We start from the raw sequence: 18,659 nt of genomic DNA, 5'->3' as shown, positions 1-18,659 counted from the left end.
TGCCTCGAGCATGGATGTGTGTGATGTCCTTAGGTTAGTTAGGTTTAAGTAGTTCTAAGTTCTAGGGGACTGATGACCACAGATGTTAAGTCCCATAGTGCTCAGAGCCATTTGAACCATTTTTTCTTTCCATGTTTGCATATTTGCCACTGTTGTGATCCGTTTATTACTCCTGCTACACTGGAGGGCTAATAGAAATCCTACGGTAACAGAAGATATATTGAATTTAATTGATGAAAGGAGAAAATATAAAAATGCAGTAAATGAAGCAGGCAAAAAGGAACAAAAACGTCTCAAAAATGAGATCGACAGGAAGTGCAAAATGGCTAAGCAGGAATGGCTAGAGGACAAATGTAAGGATGTAGAGGCATATCTCACTAGGGGTAAGATAGATACTGCCTACAGGAAAACTAAAGAGACTTTTGGAGAAAAGAGAACCACTTGTATGAATATCTGGAGCTCAGATGGAAACCCAGTTCTAAGCAAAGAAGAGAAAGCAGAAAGGTGGAAGGAGTATATAGAGGGTCTGTACAAGCGTGATGTACTTGAGGATAATATTATGGAAATGGATGAGAATGTAGATGAAGATCAAATGGGAGATATGATACTGCGTGAAGAGTTTGACAGAGCACTGAACGACCTAAGTCGAAAAAAGGCGCCGGGAGTAGACAACATTCCATTAGAGCTACTGACAGCCTTGAGGGAGCCAGTCCTGACAAAACTCTACCATCTGGTGAGCAAAATGTATGAGACAGACTAAATACCCTCAGACTTCAAGAAGAATATAATAATTCCAATCCCAAAGAAAGCAAGTGTTGACAGACGTGAAAATTACCGAACTATCAGTTTAATAAGCCACGGCTGCAAAATACTAACACTAATTCTTTACAGACGAATGGAAAAACTGGTAGAAGCCGACCTCGGGAAAGATCAATTTGGATTCCGTAGGGCCGGCCGCGGTGGTCTAGCGGTTCTGGCGCTGCAGTCCGGAACCGCGGGACTGCTACGGTCGCAGGTTCGAATCCTGCCTCGGGCATGGGTGTGTGTGATGTCCTTAGGTTAGTTAGGTTTAAGTAGTTCTAAGTTCTAGGGGACTTATGACCTAAGATGTTGAGTCCCATAGTGCTCAGAGCCATTTTTTTTGGATTCCGTAGAAATGTTAGCACACGTGAGGCAATACTGGCCCTACGACTTATCTTAGAAAATAGAATCAGGAAAGCAAACCTACGTTTCTAGCATTTTTAGACTTAGAGAAAGCTTTTGACAATGTTGACTGGAATTCTTTCTTTCAAATTCTGAAGGTGGCAGGCGTAAAATACAGGGAGCGGAAGGCTATTTACAATTTGTACAGAAACCAGATGGCAGTTATAAGAGTTGAGGGGCATGAAAGACAAGCAGTGGTTGGGAAGGAAGTGAGACAGGGCTGTAACCTATCCCAGATGTTATTCAATCTGTATATTGAGCAAGCAGTAAAGGAAACAAAAGAAAAATCGGAGTAGCAATTAAAATCCATGGAGAAGAAATAAAAACTTTGAGATTCGCCGATGACATTGTAATTCTGTCAGAGACAGCAAAGGACCTGGAAGAGCAGCTGATTGGAATGGACAGTGTCTTGAAAGGAGGATATAAGATGAATATCAACAAAAGCAAAACGAGGATAGTGGAATGTAGTCGAATTATATCGGGTGATGCTGAGGGTATTAGATTAGGAAATGGGACGTTTAAAGTAGTAAATGAGTTTTGCTGTGTGGGGAGCAAAATAACTGATGATGGCCGAAGTAGAGAGGATTAAAATGTGTACTGGCAATGTCAAGCAAAGCGTTTCTGAAGAAAAGAAATTTGTTAACATCGAGTATAGATTTAAGTGTCAGGAAGTCAGTTCTGAAAGTATTTGTATGGAGTGTAGCCATGTATGGAAGTGAAACGTGGACGATAAATAGTTGGACAAGAAGAGAATAGAAGCTTTCGAAATGTGGTGCTACAGAAAAATGCTGAAGATTAGATGGGTAGATCCCATAACTAATGAGGAGGTATTGAATAGAATTAGGGAGAAATTTGTGGCACACCTTGACTAGAAGGAAGGATCGGTTGGTAGGACATGTTTTGAGGCATCAAGGGATCACCAATTTAGTATTGGTGGGCTGCGTGGAGGGTAAAAATCGTAGAGGGAGTCCAAGAGATGAATACACTAAGCAGATTCAGAAGGATGTAGGTTGCAGTAGGTACTGGGAGATGAAGAAGATTGCACAGGATAGAGTAGTGTGGAGAGCTGCATCAAACAAGTCTCTGGACTGAAGACCACAACAACAACAACAACAACAACAACAACACTAGATTTTAATTTAGGTTTTCATCATATCTGCTGTTATTTCACTAGCTTTCTAAAGTGTGCTCACATGGTGTATGGAACAGCGGATAAATTTACACCTCGACATATATTTGCTTTTACACTCCTGGGAAATGTGTTCCAGCGTGTCCAGCTGAATGTTAATGAGTAAGTTACAACATTTCACGTACGTACCTTTAAAATTTTCGTTTTTCAACGTTTGTCAGTGTTGTAGTTAAGTGTATTTTATTTGGTGACATGGCTTTCAGAATGCTTGACAGTGACCGTGTGTGGAAATTGCAATCACAGTAAATAATATTTTGACAGCTTAAAGGTGAATGTCTTCATTCTGAAATTTCGTGAATGTTGTGGTCCCAGTCCTCATCAAAATTCTTAACTATTCCTACCTAAGTGTGAGACTACTGTATAATAAATTACTCTTTCGAGTATATTGGGAAAAAGCTGTCAGCAAGGAAACTGGACGATAATTGTTTTAGTCTTTGTTTCTTTCTTGTCACTTTTCTTATGAAGAGGCTTAACAATTGCATATTTTAACCTGCCTGGAATAATTCCCTGTACCAGTGATGCATTACGTATACAGGGCGGTATATTGATAGTGACCGGGCCAAATATCTCACGAAATAAGCATCAAACGAACAACGAAACTCGTCTAGCTTGAAGGGGGAAACCAGCTGACGCTATGGTTGGCCCGCTAGACGGCGCTGCCATAGGTCAAACGAATATCAACAGCGTTTTTTTAAAATAGGAACCCCCATTTTTATTACATATTCGTGTAGTACGTAATGAAATATGAATGTTTTAGTTTAGTTGGACCACTTTTTTCGCTTTGTGATAGATGGAGCTGTAATAGTCAAAACACAAGATTTAGTTGGATCACTTTTTTCGCTTTGTGACAAAACCGTATACGTACGTGGTATCACGTAACATTCCGCCAGTGCGGACCGTATTTGCTTCGTGATACATTACCCGTCTTAAAATGGACCGTTTACCAATTGCGGAAAAGGTCCATATCGTGTTGATGTATGGCTATTGTGATCAAAATGCCCAACGGGCGTGTGCTATGCATGCTGCTCGGTATCCTGGACGACATCATCAAAGTGTCCGGACCGTTCTCCGGACCGTTCGCCTGATAGTTACGTTATTTAAGGAAACAGGAAGTGTTCAGCCACATGTGAAACGTCAACTACAACCTGCAACAAATAATGATGCCCAAGTAGGTGTTTTAGCTGCTGTCGCGGCTAATCTGCATATCAGTAGCAGACAAATTGCGCGAGAATCTTGAATCTCAAAAACGTCGGTGTTGAGAATGCTACATCAACATCGATTGCACCCGTACCATATTTCTATGCGCCAGGAATTGCATGGCGACGACTTTGAGCGTCGTGTACAGTTCTGCCACTGGACACGAGAAGTTACGGAACGATGACAGATTTTTTGCACGCGTTCTATTTAGCGACGATGCGTCATTCACCAACAGCGGTAACATAAACCGGCATAATATGCACTATTGGGCAACGAAAAATCCACCATGGCTGCGACAAGTGGAACATCAGCGACCTTGGCGGGTTAATGTATGGTGCGGCATTATGGGAGGAAGGATAATTGGCCCCCATTTTATCGATGGCAATCTAAATGGTGTAATGTATACTGATTTCCCACGTAATGTTCTACCGATGTTACTACAAGATGTTTCACTGCATGACAGAATGGCGATGTACTTCCAGCACGATGAATGTCCAGCACTTAGCTCGCGTGCGATTGAAGCGGTATTGAATATTTCATGACAGGTGGATTGGTCGTCGAAGCACCATACCATGGCCCACACGTTCACCGGATCTGACGTCCCCGGATTTCTTTCTGTAGGGAAAGTTGAAGGATATTTGCTATCGTGATCCACCGACAACGCCTGACAACATGCGTCAGCGCATTGTCAATGCATGTGCGAACATTACGGATGGCGAACTATTCGCTGTTGAGAGGAATGTCGTTACACGTATTGCCAAATGCATTGAGGTTGACGGACATCATTTTGAGCATTTATTGCATTCATGTGGTATTTACAAAAAAATGGTTCAAATGGCTCTGAGCACTATGGGACTCAACTGCTGAGGTCATTAGTCCCCTAGAACTTAGAACTAGTTAAACCTAACTAACCTAAGGACATCACAAACATCCATTCCCGAGGCAGGATTCGAACCTGCGACCGTAGCGGTCTTGCGGCTCCAGACTGCAGCGCCTTTAACCGCACGGCCACTTCGGCCGGCGGTATTTACAGCTAATCACTCTGTAACAGTATGCGTTCTCAGAAATAATAAGTTCACAAAGGTACATGTATCACATTGGAATAACCGAAATAAAATGTCAAACGTACCTAAGTTCTGTATTTCAATTTAAAAAACCTACCTGTTGCCAACTGTTCATCTAAAATTGTGAGCCATATGTTTGTGACTATTACAGCGCCATGTATCACAAAGCGAAAAAATGTAGTCCAACTGAAACATTCATATTTCTTTACGTACTACACGAATATGTATTAAAAAATGGGGGTCCTATTTAAAGAAAACGCAGTTGATATCCGTTTGACCTATGGCAGCGCCATCTAGCGGGCCAACCAAAGCGCCATCTGGTTTCCCCCTTCAAGCTAGACAAGTTTCGTTCTTTGCAGTTTCTTCGTTTGACGCTTATTTCGTGAGATATTTGGCCCGGTCACGATCAATGGACCACCATGTATAACACTGAGGACATTAGTTATTCGGTTGAAGCAACTTTTCAGAATTCCTTTTGAAATTCCAGCAACACCAAATGTGGTTTTTATTTTTACAATTTTTGTAAGTCTATTGACTTCAGTGAAGGGTGTTGGTTCTACTTCTAGCTGGTTAAAGTTTTGTGGATGTGGTGTCACCGCCAGACACCACACTTGCTAGGTGGTAGCTTAAATCGGCCGCGGTCCATTTAGTACATGTCGGACCCGCGTGTCGCTACTGTGTGATCGCAGACCTAGCGCCACCACAAGGCAGGTCTCGAGATACGAGATAGCACTCGCCCCAGTTGTACGGAAGACATTGCTAGCGACAATACGGACAAAGCCTTCCTCTCATTTGCCGAGAGTCAGTTAGAATAGCCTTCTGCTAAGCCCATGGCTACGATCTAGCAAGGCGCCATTAGCCTTACCTACTTTGAGAGTTATAGTATAAATGTCTCATGAAGAACGCTGTATTCATCAAAGAATAAAAGTTAAGTATAAAGCAGCTACGTAATTTTCTTGCTACCATTCAATAGTTATCCTGTTCCAGACTTGACGCCAGTCGGCGTGTGTGTACGCGTGCCTTTCTTTCGGCTCCCTTCCCAGTGAGGCGTAGCAGGCTTGTTACGCCACAACAGTGGATTCTCTTGCTTCTTCAACTGGGCCACTTGATCCTTTTTTTGGTGCTCCATTTAGAAAGTGACAAAAGTACTCGTTACTTGTGAATTACAGTCAAGACACTGGCATTAGTTTGAGTTTTATGGTATAAAAGCTCTTTGTTTCAATACGTTTGACTTTATATGCCTAACATTTACAAATGTTGCAACTTCTCTTTTTACCCCTGATGAGTTTGTTCCTCAGGTGACATCATCCACTTACTATGGCACTTAATTCCAGGTACTTTTGATCAAATAATGTGTAGGTAAGACACAGTCATATAGCGGATGGTGAGGCAAATGTGACGCGTGTGCTGCAGGAGCGAGTGGGCGCGCGGCGTGCTGAAGCTGGCCAAGCCGGCGCCGGTGGGCCCGCAGCTGCCGTACACGAGCGTGTGGACGGCGGCGTCCGCCGGAATGCGCCAGCTGCTGCTGCAGGAGCTCAGCTACGCCCCCTCCGTCGGCGGCGCCAACCTCTACTACCGCCGCCTCACGCGGCTCGGCGGCTTCTCCACCAACGAAATAGAGGTTCGCTCTTATTTACTTTATTTATCAGTTAACTATATGGCAAAGTTACAGAGAAATGTCGCACATAGAAAACTGAAAAATTACGCGCGAAGCAAACTTCAGAAAGTACACGGTCCGGTCACATTAATGAGAGCAGGGGAGGGGCACGGAAAACAGTGCAGTCGTTGTCGTAATGCAGAAAGGAGTGCTATATCTGACTTCCAAAAGGGCATGATCATTGGCTTTCGAGTCGCGGATGGAAGCATTTCTGAAACTGGAATGAAACTCTCACTCTGCAACGGAGTGTGCGCTGATATGAAACTTCGTGGCAGATTAAAACTGTGTGCCGGGTCGAGACTCGAACTCGGGACCTTTGCCTTTCGCGAGCAATTACTCTACCCGCACTTGCCCGCGAAAGGGAAAGGTCCCGAGTTCGAGTCTTGGCCCGTAGATACAGTATACCGTACGTGGTAAAATGGCGCTATCCAAAACCCCATCAAGACAAATACTCTAAAGCAAAGGGCAAGGGCCATAGATGACAGGGGTGAACGACGACTCCGAGATGTGTACGTCCGCTTAGACGTGCAAAACTGCCGGGCAACTGACCACTCCACCCCTCCCAGATGAACCGAGGGGCTACCAACAGTCTCCCCTCAACGACTGTTCAGCGAACGTTGCCGTGTATGAGCCTCTGCAGCAGGCACATCGTTTATGTACCCATGCTGACTGCTGTTCATGGGCGACGAAGGCTGGAATTTGCACGCCAGTACCGCACTTGGACGTCCACTGTATGGTGACAGGTGACCTTTCCAGATGAATCACGTCTAATGCTCCATCTGACAGATGGCTACTGGAGTGTACACCTTCAAACGTCTCAAAGCGAACGCCCTGCAAAAATAGTTGTAATGGTCCAGTCTGAGGGCATTGCCTGGGTAATTTCGTCATTCTGGAAGGCGCAATGGATCAACAGAAGTACTTATCTGTACTTTGGGATCATGTCCCCCTCTTTATCCAGTCTGTATTTCCTCGGGACCATGGTATCCATCAGCATGTCAATGCAATGTGTCACATAACTCACAGTTTGTGTGCGTGGTTCAAAGAGCACCAGGATGCTGGCCATCAAACGGATTCAGACCCAGTCGAGAATCTGTGGCACATCCTCGATCGAGATGTTCGTGCCATGGAACCTTGACCGAGTAAGCTAGCGCAGCTGTACACGGCACTGGAGTTGGCACCTTCCTGAACCTCACTGAATCTCTTCTTGCATGTCTCGCAGAGGTCCGGCTGCAAAAGGTGGTTATTCGAACATTTGACAGGCGCTCGCGTTAATGTGAGTTGGCAGAATATTAACAAATTAGTATGAAATTATGGCGAGTGTACTTTTAATGGGTTTATTAGTAACACAGTCCCTTAATACCTCTATTTACATGGAACTTAAACATACGATTAGCTTCGATAAAGCCTTTATGAAGCCGTGCCAGTCCTGCGAAAATGTAAATTGAGCTTTCGCTAATGATGTTGAAATCTCCCTTCGCCTCGTACTCTGACCATCGTGGTGACCAGCATTTACCGGTTCTTAGCGATGTTCTGCACGAGACGTCACTCTTTTGATTAATTAGAAAGCATTCGTTGGCGGATGCGGATTAATTCTCAGCACGGCTACATTTCAGAAAACAGTTTCACTTAGACTGCCAGCCGTCACACCAAAACACTTCCATTCCACGGAAACAATTTCAGTTAATTGGCTTCTGTTAGACTTGTCAAATTCCAGCAGTTAAACCTTGCCGATTCACCCGTACAATTTCGAGTGGCAAACATGATCCCTGCCCACACCTCCTCGATATCAGTCTCCTTGCACAATGTTTGGGTCCCGAAATCGTGTTGCACGTCCCTCCCAGAGGCGGATCCATCGCGAATCACCCTGCGGACTAAATCGGGACTCATCTGTGAAAACGGAATTGGCCCACTGCTCTACCGTCCAGGTGTCATGTTGATGACTCCACTCCTCACGTTCCCTTCTGTGAAGACGTGTCAGAGGTAGGAGTACAGCAGGTCTCTGCCGAAGCCTTCAGCACACCGCTTGCCTCGATACAACACGTCCATTGTATGCTGCGAGCTCACATACCAGTTGATGTGCAGTACTTAGGCTGTACTGTCGTGTCCTTACAGCCGTATAACGGTCCTTTGTTCTGAAATCACACGTGGTCGGCTCTGCCCTGGAATTACGGATACAGTTTCGATCTGTATACATTGTCGCCACATCCGAGACACAAAAGAACGATTCACACTAAGCCATCGGCTTACGACTGTCCTGCTTCCTTTCTTTCTCTGGCCCTCCACCGCAGAGAGCCTGGCAGGCGTCTTCTCTGTGCCATACTGCGCCTTCTGTGGTTGTGTACACAGTTATTGCGGATGTGATACTACCAGGCAAACACTATGTAGTTTCATAGGTGCCGTTTCATCATTGTCGGCATGGTTGTCCGATGAGTGGGATGTCATCTTCCGTGCAGAACTCGATCGTACGGACATCTGGTTGACATGAAACTTCCTGGCAGATTAATACTGTGTGCCGGACCGAGACTCGAACTCGGGACCTTTGCCTTTCGCGGGCAAGTGCTCTACCAACTGAGCTACCCAAGCACGACTCACGCCCCGTCCTCACAGCTTTACTTCTGCCAGTACCTCGTCTCCTACCTTCCAAACTTTACAGAAGCACTCCTGCGAACCTTGCAGAACTAGCACTCCTGAAAGAAAGGATACTGCGGAGACATGGCTTAGCCACAGCCTGGGGGATGTTTCTAGAATGAAATTTTCACTCTACAGCGGGGTGTGCGCTGATATGTACAATTTGGAAGGTAGGAGGTGAGGTACTGGCAAAAGTAAGCTGTGAGGACGGGGCATTAGTCGTGCTTGGGTAGCTCAGTTGGTGGAGCACTTGCCCGCTAAAGGCAAAGGTCCCGAGTTCGAGTCTCGGTCCGGCACACAGTTTCAATCTGCCAGTAAGTTTCATATCAGCGCACATTCCGCTGTAGAGTGAAAATTTCAATCTGGGTGACAGTTTGTAAGACTCTATCGTGAATTACACACACGACGGGGAAATAGCCGTTTACTGTTTTAATATTGGACATCAGTGTAGTTGTAGCATTAATCAGATCCCTTACACGTATGCATCACCAGAACACCACTAGTGACATGTGCCGTGAGTTACGAGCTTTCGACGTCACAGGTAGGAGGTGACCATAATAATGCAGTTCCACGAGGTAATAGGTCAGGTGAGCAAACTGAGTATCGTGTTGCTGCGTAGGCGGAGCTGTGGACGACGGACCCCGCTCGGCTGGTGGAGCTGTCGCTGCAGCACGCCTTCCCCGGGCCGGAGTCGGGCCCCAAGCAGAAGAGGCCCGCGCGGTCGGCGGCAGCCCCACGCAGCCTGTCCGCCATTCGGGAGAAGCTGCGCATCGCCGCGCGGAAGCTGCCGCGCCTGCAGGGCAGCCTCCGACTCAACTTCGGCGGGCTGCGCGACCGGCTCTTCCTGTTCGACAAGAACATCGTTGACAACATCGATAAAGGTAGCGCACTCTTTGCGGGTCTTTACCGCTTCCCGACCCCTACGAGGAACTGATGGTCAATTACAACTTGTAACATTGCCGTCAATAATTTTCTGCAAGTCTGTCACTGTGCTTTCGTGTTATTGTACATACCAACGTTTTGACCACTGTTGCAATGTCTTTTATTAGGTTGGTACATTTGCCAGTGCAACGTTCAGAACTTATAAAGAGTTATTTTACACTACTAGCCATTAAAATTGCTACACCAAGAAGAAATGCAGATGATAAACGGGTATTCATTGGACAAATATATTATACTACAACTGACATGTGATGACGTGTTGACGCAATTTCGGTGCATAGATCCTGAGAAATCAGTATCCAGAACAACCACCTCTGGCCGTAATAACGGCTTTGATACGACTAGTCATTGAGTCAAACAAAGCTTGGATGGCGTGTATAGGTACAGCTGCCCATGCAGCTTCAAAACGATACCACAGTTCATCAAGAGTAGTGACTGGCGTATTGTGACCAGCCAGTTGCTCGACCACCATTGGACAGACGTTTTCAGTTAGTGAAAGATCTGGAGAATGTGCTGGCCAGGGCAGCAGTCGAACATTTTCTGTATCCAGAAACGCCCGTACAGGACCTGCAACATGCGGTCGTGCATCATCCTGCTGAAATACAGGGTTTCGCAGGGATCGAATGAAAGGTAGAGCCACGGGTCGTAACACATCTGAAATGTAATGTCCATTGTTCAAAGTGAAGTCAGTGCGAACAAGAGGTGATCGAGACGTGTAACCAATGGCACCCCATACCATCACGCCGGGTGATACGCCAGTACGGCGATGACGAATACACGCTTCCAATGTGAATTCATGGCGATGTCGCCAAACAGGGATGCGACCATCAGGATGCTGTAAGCAGAACCTGGATTCATCCGAAAACATGACGTTTTGCCATTCGTGCATCCAGGTTCGTCGTTGAGTACACCATCGCAGGCGCTCCTGTCTGTGATGCAGTGTCAAGGGTAACCGCAATCATGGTCTCCGAGCTGATAGTCCATGCTGCTGCAAATGTCGTCGAACTGTTCGAGCAGATGGTTGTTGTCTTGCAAACGTCCCCATCTGTTGACTCAGGGATCGAGACGTGGCTGCACGGTCCGTTACAGCCAGGCGGATAAGATGCCTGTTATTCGACTGCTAGTGATAAAAGGCCGTTGGGATCCAGCACGGCGTTCCGTATTACCCTCCTGAACCCACCGATTCCATATTCTGCTAACAATCATTGGATCTCAACCAACGCGAGCAGCAATGTCGCGATACGATAAACCGCAATCGCGATAGGCTACAATCCGACTTTTATCAAAGTCGGAAACGTGATGGTACGCATTTCTCCTCCTTACACGAGGCATCACAACAACGTTTCACCAGACAACGCCGGTCAACTGCTGTTTGTGTATGAGAAATCCGTTGGAAACTTTCCTCATGTACACACGCTGTATGTGTCGCCACCGGCGCCAACCTTGTGTGAATGCTGTGAAAAGCTAATCATTTGCATATCACAGCATCTTCTCCCCGTCGGTTAAATTTCGCGCCTGTAGCATGTCTTCTTCGTGGTATAGCAGTTTTAATGGCCAGTAGTGTAATTAGCCCTAAAATCACTTTCTGAATAACGTCATTCACCTCTATTTTTAATTGGATGGCCGCTCTTGGTTTATTTAAATTTCATTCGCGTCGGCTGATAGTGACGGATGAGTCGCGAGCCAGTACAGTGATGCACACTGAGATGATGCAGATTACAGATGGCGGCAGTATCGAGTACACAAGATATAAAAGAGCAGTGGACTGGCGGAGCTGTGACTTGTACTCAGCTGATTCAAGTGCAGAAGTGTCTGACGTTACTACGGCCACACGACGGGAGTTAACAGCGTTTGAACGCGGAATGATAGTTGGAGCTAGACGCATGGAACATTCTATTTAGGAAATCGTTAGGGGATTCAGTGTTCGGAGACCCACAGTGTCAAGAGTGTGCCGAGAACACCACATTTCAGGGGTTATCTCTCACCACTGGTAACGCGGTGACCGACGGCCTTCACTTAACGACCGAGAGCAGCGGCGATTGCGTAGTGTTGTCTGTGCTAACAGAAAAGCAACACTGCTTGAAATAGCCGCAGAAACCAATGTGGTGCATACGAGGTGCATTCAAGTTCTAAGGCCTCCGATTTTTTTTCTGCGGACTGGAAAGAGATAGCAACATGCGCATTGTTTTAAAATGGAGGCCGCGTTCATTGTCAATACGTCCCAAAGATGGCAGCACCGTAAGGCAGATGGAATTTTACCGCCAGCGGCGAGAATGAGAACTGTTTTAAATACTTAAAATGGCGACGTTTTCCTTACTTGAACAGCGTGCAATCATTCGTTTTCTGATTTTGGGTGGTGTGAAACCAATTGAAATTCATCGACCGTTGAAGGAGACATGTGGTGATGGAGTTATGGATGTGTCGAAAGTGCGTTCGTGGGTGCTACAGTTTAATGAAGGCAGAACATTGTGTGACAACAAACCGTAACAACCTCGGGCTCGCACAAGCCGGTATGACGACATGATCGAGAAAGTGGAGAGAATTGTTTTGGGACTTTCTTTTCGTCGGTTGTGACAATGGATGAGATGTGGATGCCATTTTTCAATCCAGAAACAAAGCGCCAGTCAGCTCAATGGAAGCACACAGATTCACCACCACCAACAAAATGTCGGGTACCCGCCAGTGCTGAAAAATGATGGTGTCCATGTTCTGGGACAGGAAGGGCGTAATCCTTACTCATTGCGTTCCAAAGGGCACTACGGTAACAGGTGCGTCCTACGAAAATGCTTTGAAGAACAAATTTCTTCCTGCACTGCAACAAAATCGTCCGGGAAGGGCTGCGCGTTTGCTGTTTCACCAAGACAACGCACCCGCACATCGAGCTAACGTTACACAACAGTTTCTTCGTGATAACAACTTTGAAGTGATTCCTCATGCTCCCTACTCACCTGACCTGGCTCCTAGTGACTTTTGGCTTTTTCCAACAATGAAAGACACTCTCCGTGGCCGCACATTCACCAGCCGTGCTGCTATTGCCTCAGCGATTTTCCAGTGGTCAAAACAGACTCCAGACTCCTAAAGAAGCCTTCGCCGCTGCCATGGAATCATGGCGTCAGCGTTGTGAAAAATGTGTACGTCTGCAGGGCGATTACGTCGATAAGTAACGCCAGTTTCATCGATTTCGGGTGAGTAGTTAATTAGAAAAAAAATCGGAGGCCTTAGAACTTGAATGCACCTCGTACAACGAATGCATCCATTGGGACACTGCGGTGAAATTTGGCCACACTGGGGTATAGCAGCAGATGACCGACGAGAGTGTCTTTGCTAACAGTACGAAATCTCTCGGGCTCGTGACCATATCGGTTGGACCCTAGATTACTGGAAAACAGTGGTCTCGTCAGATGAGTCCTAATTTGAGTTGGTAAGAGCTGATGTTAGTATTCGAGTTTGGCGCAGACCCTACGTAGCCATGGACCCAAGTTATCAACGAGGCACTGTGCAATCTAGTGGTGGCTCCATAATCATGTGGGGTGTGTTAACGTGGAATGGGCTGGGTCTTCTGGTCCAACAGAACTGATCATTGGCTAGAAATGATTATATTAGGCTATTTGGCGATTGTTTACAGCTAATCACGTGTTTCATGTTCTCAAATATCGGCGGAAATTTTCTGGATGACAATGCGCCTTGTCACCGAACCACAGTTGTTCGCGGTTTTGAAGAAAATGCTGGACAATTCGAGCGAATGATTTGGTCACCCGGATCTTCCGCTATGAATCCCATCGAATGTTTATGGGACATAATGCGATTTAGAAGATTTGTTTCTGAAGGTGAACAGTTACTATTTCCGCGGGTAGCTGGATATTAGTTCATGTGTCAGAACCGAGGAGAGAAAAACCTGAAACCGCAAGGCGGAAGGACCGCGCTCAGGAGAGAACACGGCTCCAAGCGGTAGGTGAGCTGAACACGGCTGACTGACGACGCACAGGACACAGACAACGACAAGACCAAAGCAACCTAGGTAAGAACGAAATGCAAAGCAGAAACCTTCGTCGCAACGATGGCAACAGGCCAAAAGCAAAGAGAGATACTGTTGTGGGTTGGCAGGAGAGCCAACACCTTGTTATTAGAGGAAGCCGAAAGGCACGCGTTTTAGCTCACGCAGGCTGGCGTGAGGTCTGGAACAGGACAAGGAAATTAGAATTTAGAAAAACGGACGTAGCTGGTGGAATACTTAACTTTGATCCATTAATGATGAGCGTCGCTCTTGACTGTACATTATTCACAATATCAATAGGAACTGAACATGGCGCCTTGCTAGGTCGTAGCAAATGACGTAGCTGAAGGCTATGCTAACTATCGTTTCGGCAAATGAGAGCGTATTTTGTCAGTGAACAATCGCTAGCAAAGTCGATTGTACAACTGGGGCGAGTGCTAGGGAGTCTCTCTAGACCTGCCGTGTGGCGGCGCTCGGTCTGCAATCACTGATAGTGGCGACACGCGGTTCCGACATATACTAACGGACCGCGGCCGATTTAAAGGCTACCACCTAGCAAGTGTGGTGTCTGGCGGTGACACCACAGATACCATCTGGATTGTGACTGGAGAGAAAGACCAAATGTCACCGCGTGGTTTGAGGCACCATGTCGCGGACTGCGCGACCTCTCCCGCCGGAGGTTCGAGTCCTCACTCGTGGATGTGTGTGTGTTTGTCTTAGTATAAGTTAGTTTAAGTAGTTTGTAAATCTAGGGACCGATGACCTCAGCAGTTTGGTGCCTTAGGAATTCACACACACACATTTTTGAACCAAGTGCCAAGAGACGTTGTTATCCAACAGTCCGTAGTACAGCGTTGATAGAGACCGACAATATTAGAAGCGAGTACAGAAGTGACTGCTCTTTTTCTTCTTTATTGTTATTCCATCTGCCTGCGCCCCATTACGGCGGGCAGTGGCCTGTCAGCAGTACGGTCAACAACAACAACAGAAACAACAACAAAAACTAAATGAGAAGAAAAAAACTAGAAACAGAAAGGTGAATTTAAGACTTTTTAAAGGTCAAAATAAAATGGAAGTTTCTTTTATATGGACAAGGGATATGACTTTCTGCGCTTTAGTTAAAAACATCAAACACAATATGCACACATTTAAAAATATTTAAAAACATGATGCTGAAACAATTATATTTAATAGAAGCACTTTCCTGTCACTAAAACTGGAAGTACTTGCCCTGGGATAGGCAGTCTGTTGTTGAAGGGGGGAATGTTGGTCGGTGAGGACGTGAGGAATGTGGTGGTGTAAGGGTGGCGGAGTGGTGCATAGCATCGATGCGTTTGGAGTGGCTGTTGGAGCAGAAGGAGGGGTGGTGTTGAGGAGGTTATTTGTATGGCTACATTTTGATGAGAAAAGGGGATAGCGAAAGAAAGGTGGAGGGAATAAAAGGGGGTAAGGAAATAGTGGAAGGGGAGGGAGAAGGGCCGGCCGGTGGGGCCGTGCGGTTCTAGGCGCGTCAGTCTGGAGCCGCGTGACCGCTACGGTTGCAGGTTCGAATCCTGCCTCGGGCATGGATGTGTGTGATGTCCTTAAGTTAGTTAGGTTTAAGTAGTTCTAAGTTCTACGGGAAAACATCATGACAGCTGAGAGGGAAATTCAAACAGATCCCTTTATGGTGGACAGATGCATACAAACTGATTCTCCGGACAGAAACACAGCTCCCCCTTCCCTAAACCGGGGAGAAAGGCCGAACAACAACCTTCAACGGCAGAAGCATCCTGTAGTGGTGGCGGCCTCCCTGGCCCCTACACACGAAGCTGTACAAACCAAACAACCTCTCCAAGAAAGTACAGTTACTAGCACCAGCACCAACCCAACTGAGGCAGATACCCCAGTAATCAGGCTACCGCCTGTAGATCCGATTAGGGTGTATCCCAATATAGAATTCACAATGCAACTGGCAAGATTGGAGCAGCCGGCTATCCTGACCACTGCCTTAAGACATGTGGTCCGGGTAGCACACGAGGACGGAAGAAAGGTCACCTTCTCAGTAATGGAGGCTGTGGATAGAATACAATTAAAGTCAGTGAATCTTCCCACCGACTTCGGGGCCCTGCGAGACTTACTTGGACATAGACAAGCGGGCCGAAGAACTGGTAGGCGCAGTAACCAGAGCGGTCAAGGCAGCTGTTCCAACCAGGAGGAGAGCCATGGCGGCCTCCCCGTCACCATGGTCAGCTGAACTTCAGGAAATGCGTCAGTCTGTCAGAAGGCTGAGGAGGCACTACCAGCGCAGTGTCGTCTGGTGGGAAAAACAACGATGGTTACAGCTATACCGGGAGGTAAAAGACAAATTCCAAAAAGAACTAAAAGAAGTCAGACTATGTAGTTGGGAAAGATTTGTGCTGGACCAGCTGGCCCTGGATCCATGGGGAATACCCTACAAACTAGTGAGGGAAAAGATCCGGTCCCCAATGATGCTATCAACGGTCAGGCGCGGGGATGGGATGACAGAGTCCTGGCAGGAGACTGCCGAGGTTCTTCTCCGGTCCCTGCTCCCTGACGACGATGAGGCCAGCGACACGGAGGGACAGTCCCAGTTACGAAATCGAGATCTGGATAGAGTTGCTAACAACAGGGCAGTCTACCCCTTCTCTGAAGAGGAGGTGGCTGGCCACATTAAAGCACTGAAAACAGGAAAAGCCCCCGGCCCAGACGGCATTGTGGCGGAGGTGGTGCAGTTCCTGGCGCCTCAACTGGTGGTACCACTAACTCAGTTGTATAATGAATGCCTAAGACAGGAAAAATTCCCGAAAATCTGGAAAGAGGCAAACGTTGTCATAATCAAAAAGGGACCCAACAAGGACCCAGCGGATGTTAAGTCTTATAGGCCGATTTGCCTATTGAATATCCTTGGGAAATTAATCGAAAAACTGCTAGCTGACAGACTGACTGCACACCGAGTGCTGTGTGGGATGAGTGGCAGGCAGTTCGGCTTCAGGCCGGGGCGATCGGCAACTGATGTGATCGCTCTGGCGGCTGAGGTCTGCGACTCTACCCCATACAAGTACGTGGTTGGCATCATGGTTGACATCAGTGGCGCCTTTGACAACCTGTGGTGGCCTTCGCTCTTCTCCTGCTTGCGGGAGAAGGAGTGTCCAGGGTCGCTATATGGTTGTCTGAGGAGCTATTGTGAAGGGCGGGAGGTCTGGCTATCATCCCCTAGCGGCAGAGTAGGAAAATCCATAACTAAGGGATGTCCCCAGGGCTCCGTACTAGGTCCCCTGTTCTGGGACATCCATATGGAACCGCTTTTAGACAGTTTGGAACAGAGTGAAGAAGTGCTAGAGGTGATAGCCTACGCGGATGACCTCCTCTTGCTGGTCGGCGGCCGAAGCCGCGAGGACATCGAACCAAAAATAGACAGAGCGATGACCAAATTACAACTGTGGTGCACAAATACTAAGATGACGATCTCACCGACCAAATCGACGTACTTATTACTGAAGGGACAGCTGGCGAGGAACCCTACAGTTAGAATCGGAGGCTCACCAGTAATAAGACGACAAGAGACTCGCTCCCTGGGCGTCATCATCGATGAAAAGTGGAACTTTGGAAAGCACATTGAGTCCGTATCCCAAAAAGCATTGCAATTATTAAACAATCTTACCTCAATAGGTCACAAACGATTTCATCTTCCACCACATCCAATCAAGTTGTATCACAATAGCATATTAACATCAGTAGTGGGTTACGGATCGGGAGTCTGGGCACATAGGCTCACAAGGGTGGTGCCCGCCATGGCAGTGAGAAGAGTACAAAGAAACATGCTTCTAAGATCCATAGGGGCGTATAGAACTTCTCCAGGAAATGCACTCTTAATAATAATGGGGCTCTGTCCTTTAGACATTAAAATTCGGGAACAAGCAGCTTGGCACTGGGTTAAGAAAGGGAACAACGCGAAAGCAGAGAACATCATGGGAATACTGGTAATAGATAAGAGAGAAATACGTAGAAGGGGCGAGGACCTGTGGCAACGGTCTTGGGAAACGGAAGAAACTGGCAGAAGAACCTTTGAGTTCTTGCCAGACGTAAAAGAAAGGTTAGGGATGAAGTACTTTGAGCCAACGCGGGGTCTAATACACTTTCTCACTGGTCATGGGCCCTACCCGACATACTTGTGTCGGTTTGGGAAAAAGGCTACACCCGAGTGTGACTGTGGTGCTTCGGAGGGCACTCCCGACCATGTGGTTTACGAGTGCCCCCTTTTCGATGATGTAGCAATGACACTAAGACAACAACTTCCACACAATAACACATATGACCTATTAAGACACGAAGGAACTTTCGACACTTTAAACAAATTGGCAGACGAGGTGTCACGAAAAGTATTGACGGCATACCTGACTGACTTTCATGATTAAGACATATACCAAATGTGTCCCATTGCGAGATACATGAGGGTCGTTCACGATTAGTGACATTTACCGAATGTGTCCAATTACCCTCATCCTATACCGCCTGCGCGTGGCCAGGTCGACTTCTTAGTTGCAATCCGCCACGTGCAGGACTAGGAGGATCAGGGTACACCAATGAAGACCAAAGCACCGGAATTGACGTAGGTTAGTAGTAGTTGTAGCTTTAGATATAGATATTAAGTTAGGAACCTGCAGCGACAAACAGTCTTGGCCAGCCCAGTGTCAGGGGCACGCTCATCGGGATTAGCTCGATGAGCAGGGCCTAAAGCAGTAGGTTTATATCTATGCTGACACACCTGTAACGCTGCAGGCA

At 46.9% G+C, this 18,659-nt stretch overlaps 1 protein-coding gene across 1 annotated transcript in view; it reads left to right on the top strand.

Moving 5' to 3' along the window:
• LOC124556362 (vitellogenin-like) overlaps positions 1-18,659 on the top strand; it is a 331,070-nt gene that overhangs the window by 136,030 nt on the left and 176,381 nt on the right. Inside the window, exons 9-10 of the mRNA XM_047130328.1 lie at positions 6,067-6,274; positions 9,558-9,819. Coding sequence (XP_046986284.1) covers positions 6,067-6,274; positions 9,558-9,819 — 470 coding nt within the window. The remainder of the gene's footprint in view (positions 1-6,066; positions 6,275-9,557; positions 9,820-18,659) is intronic.

This window comes from Schistocerca americana, chromosome X (genome assembly GCF_021461395.2).
Source record: "Schistocerca americana isolate TAMUIC-IGC-003095 chromosome X, iqSchAmer2.1, whole genome shotgun sequence".
Classification (NCBI taxonomy): domain Eukaryota; kingdom Metazoa; phylum Arthropoda; class Insecta; order Orthoptera; family Acrididae; genus Schistocerca; species Schistocerca americana.
This window is presented reverse-complemented; position numbering and strand designations above follow the sequence as displayed.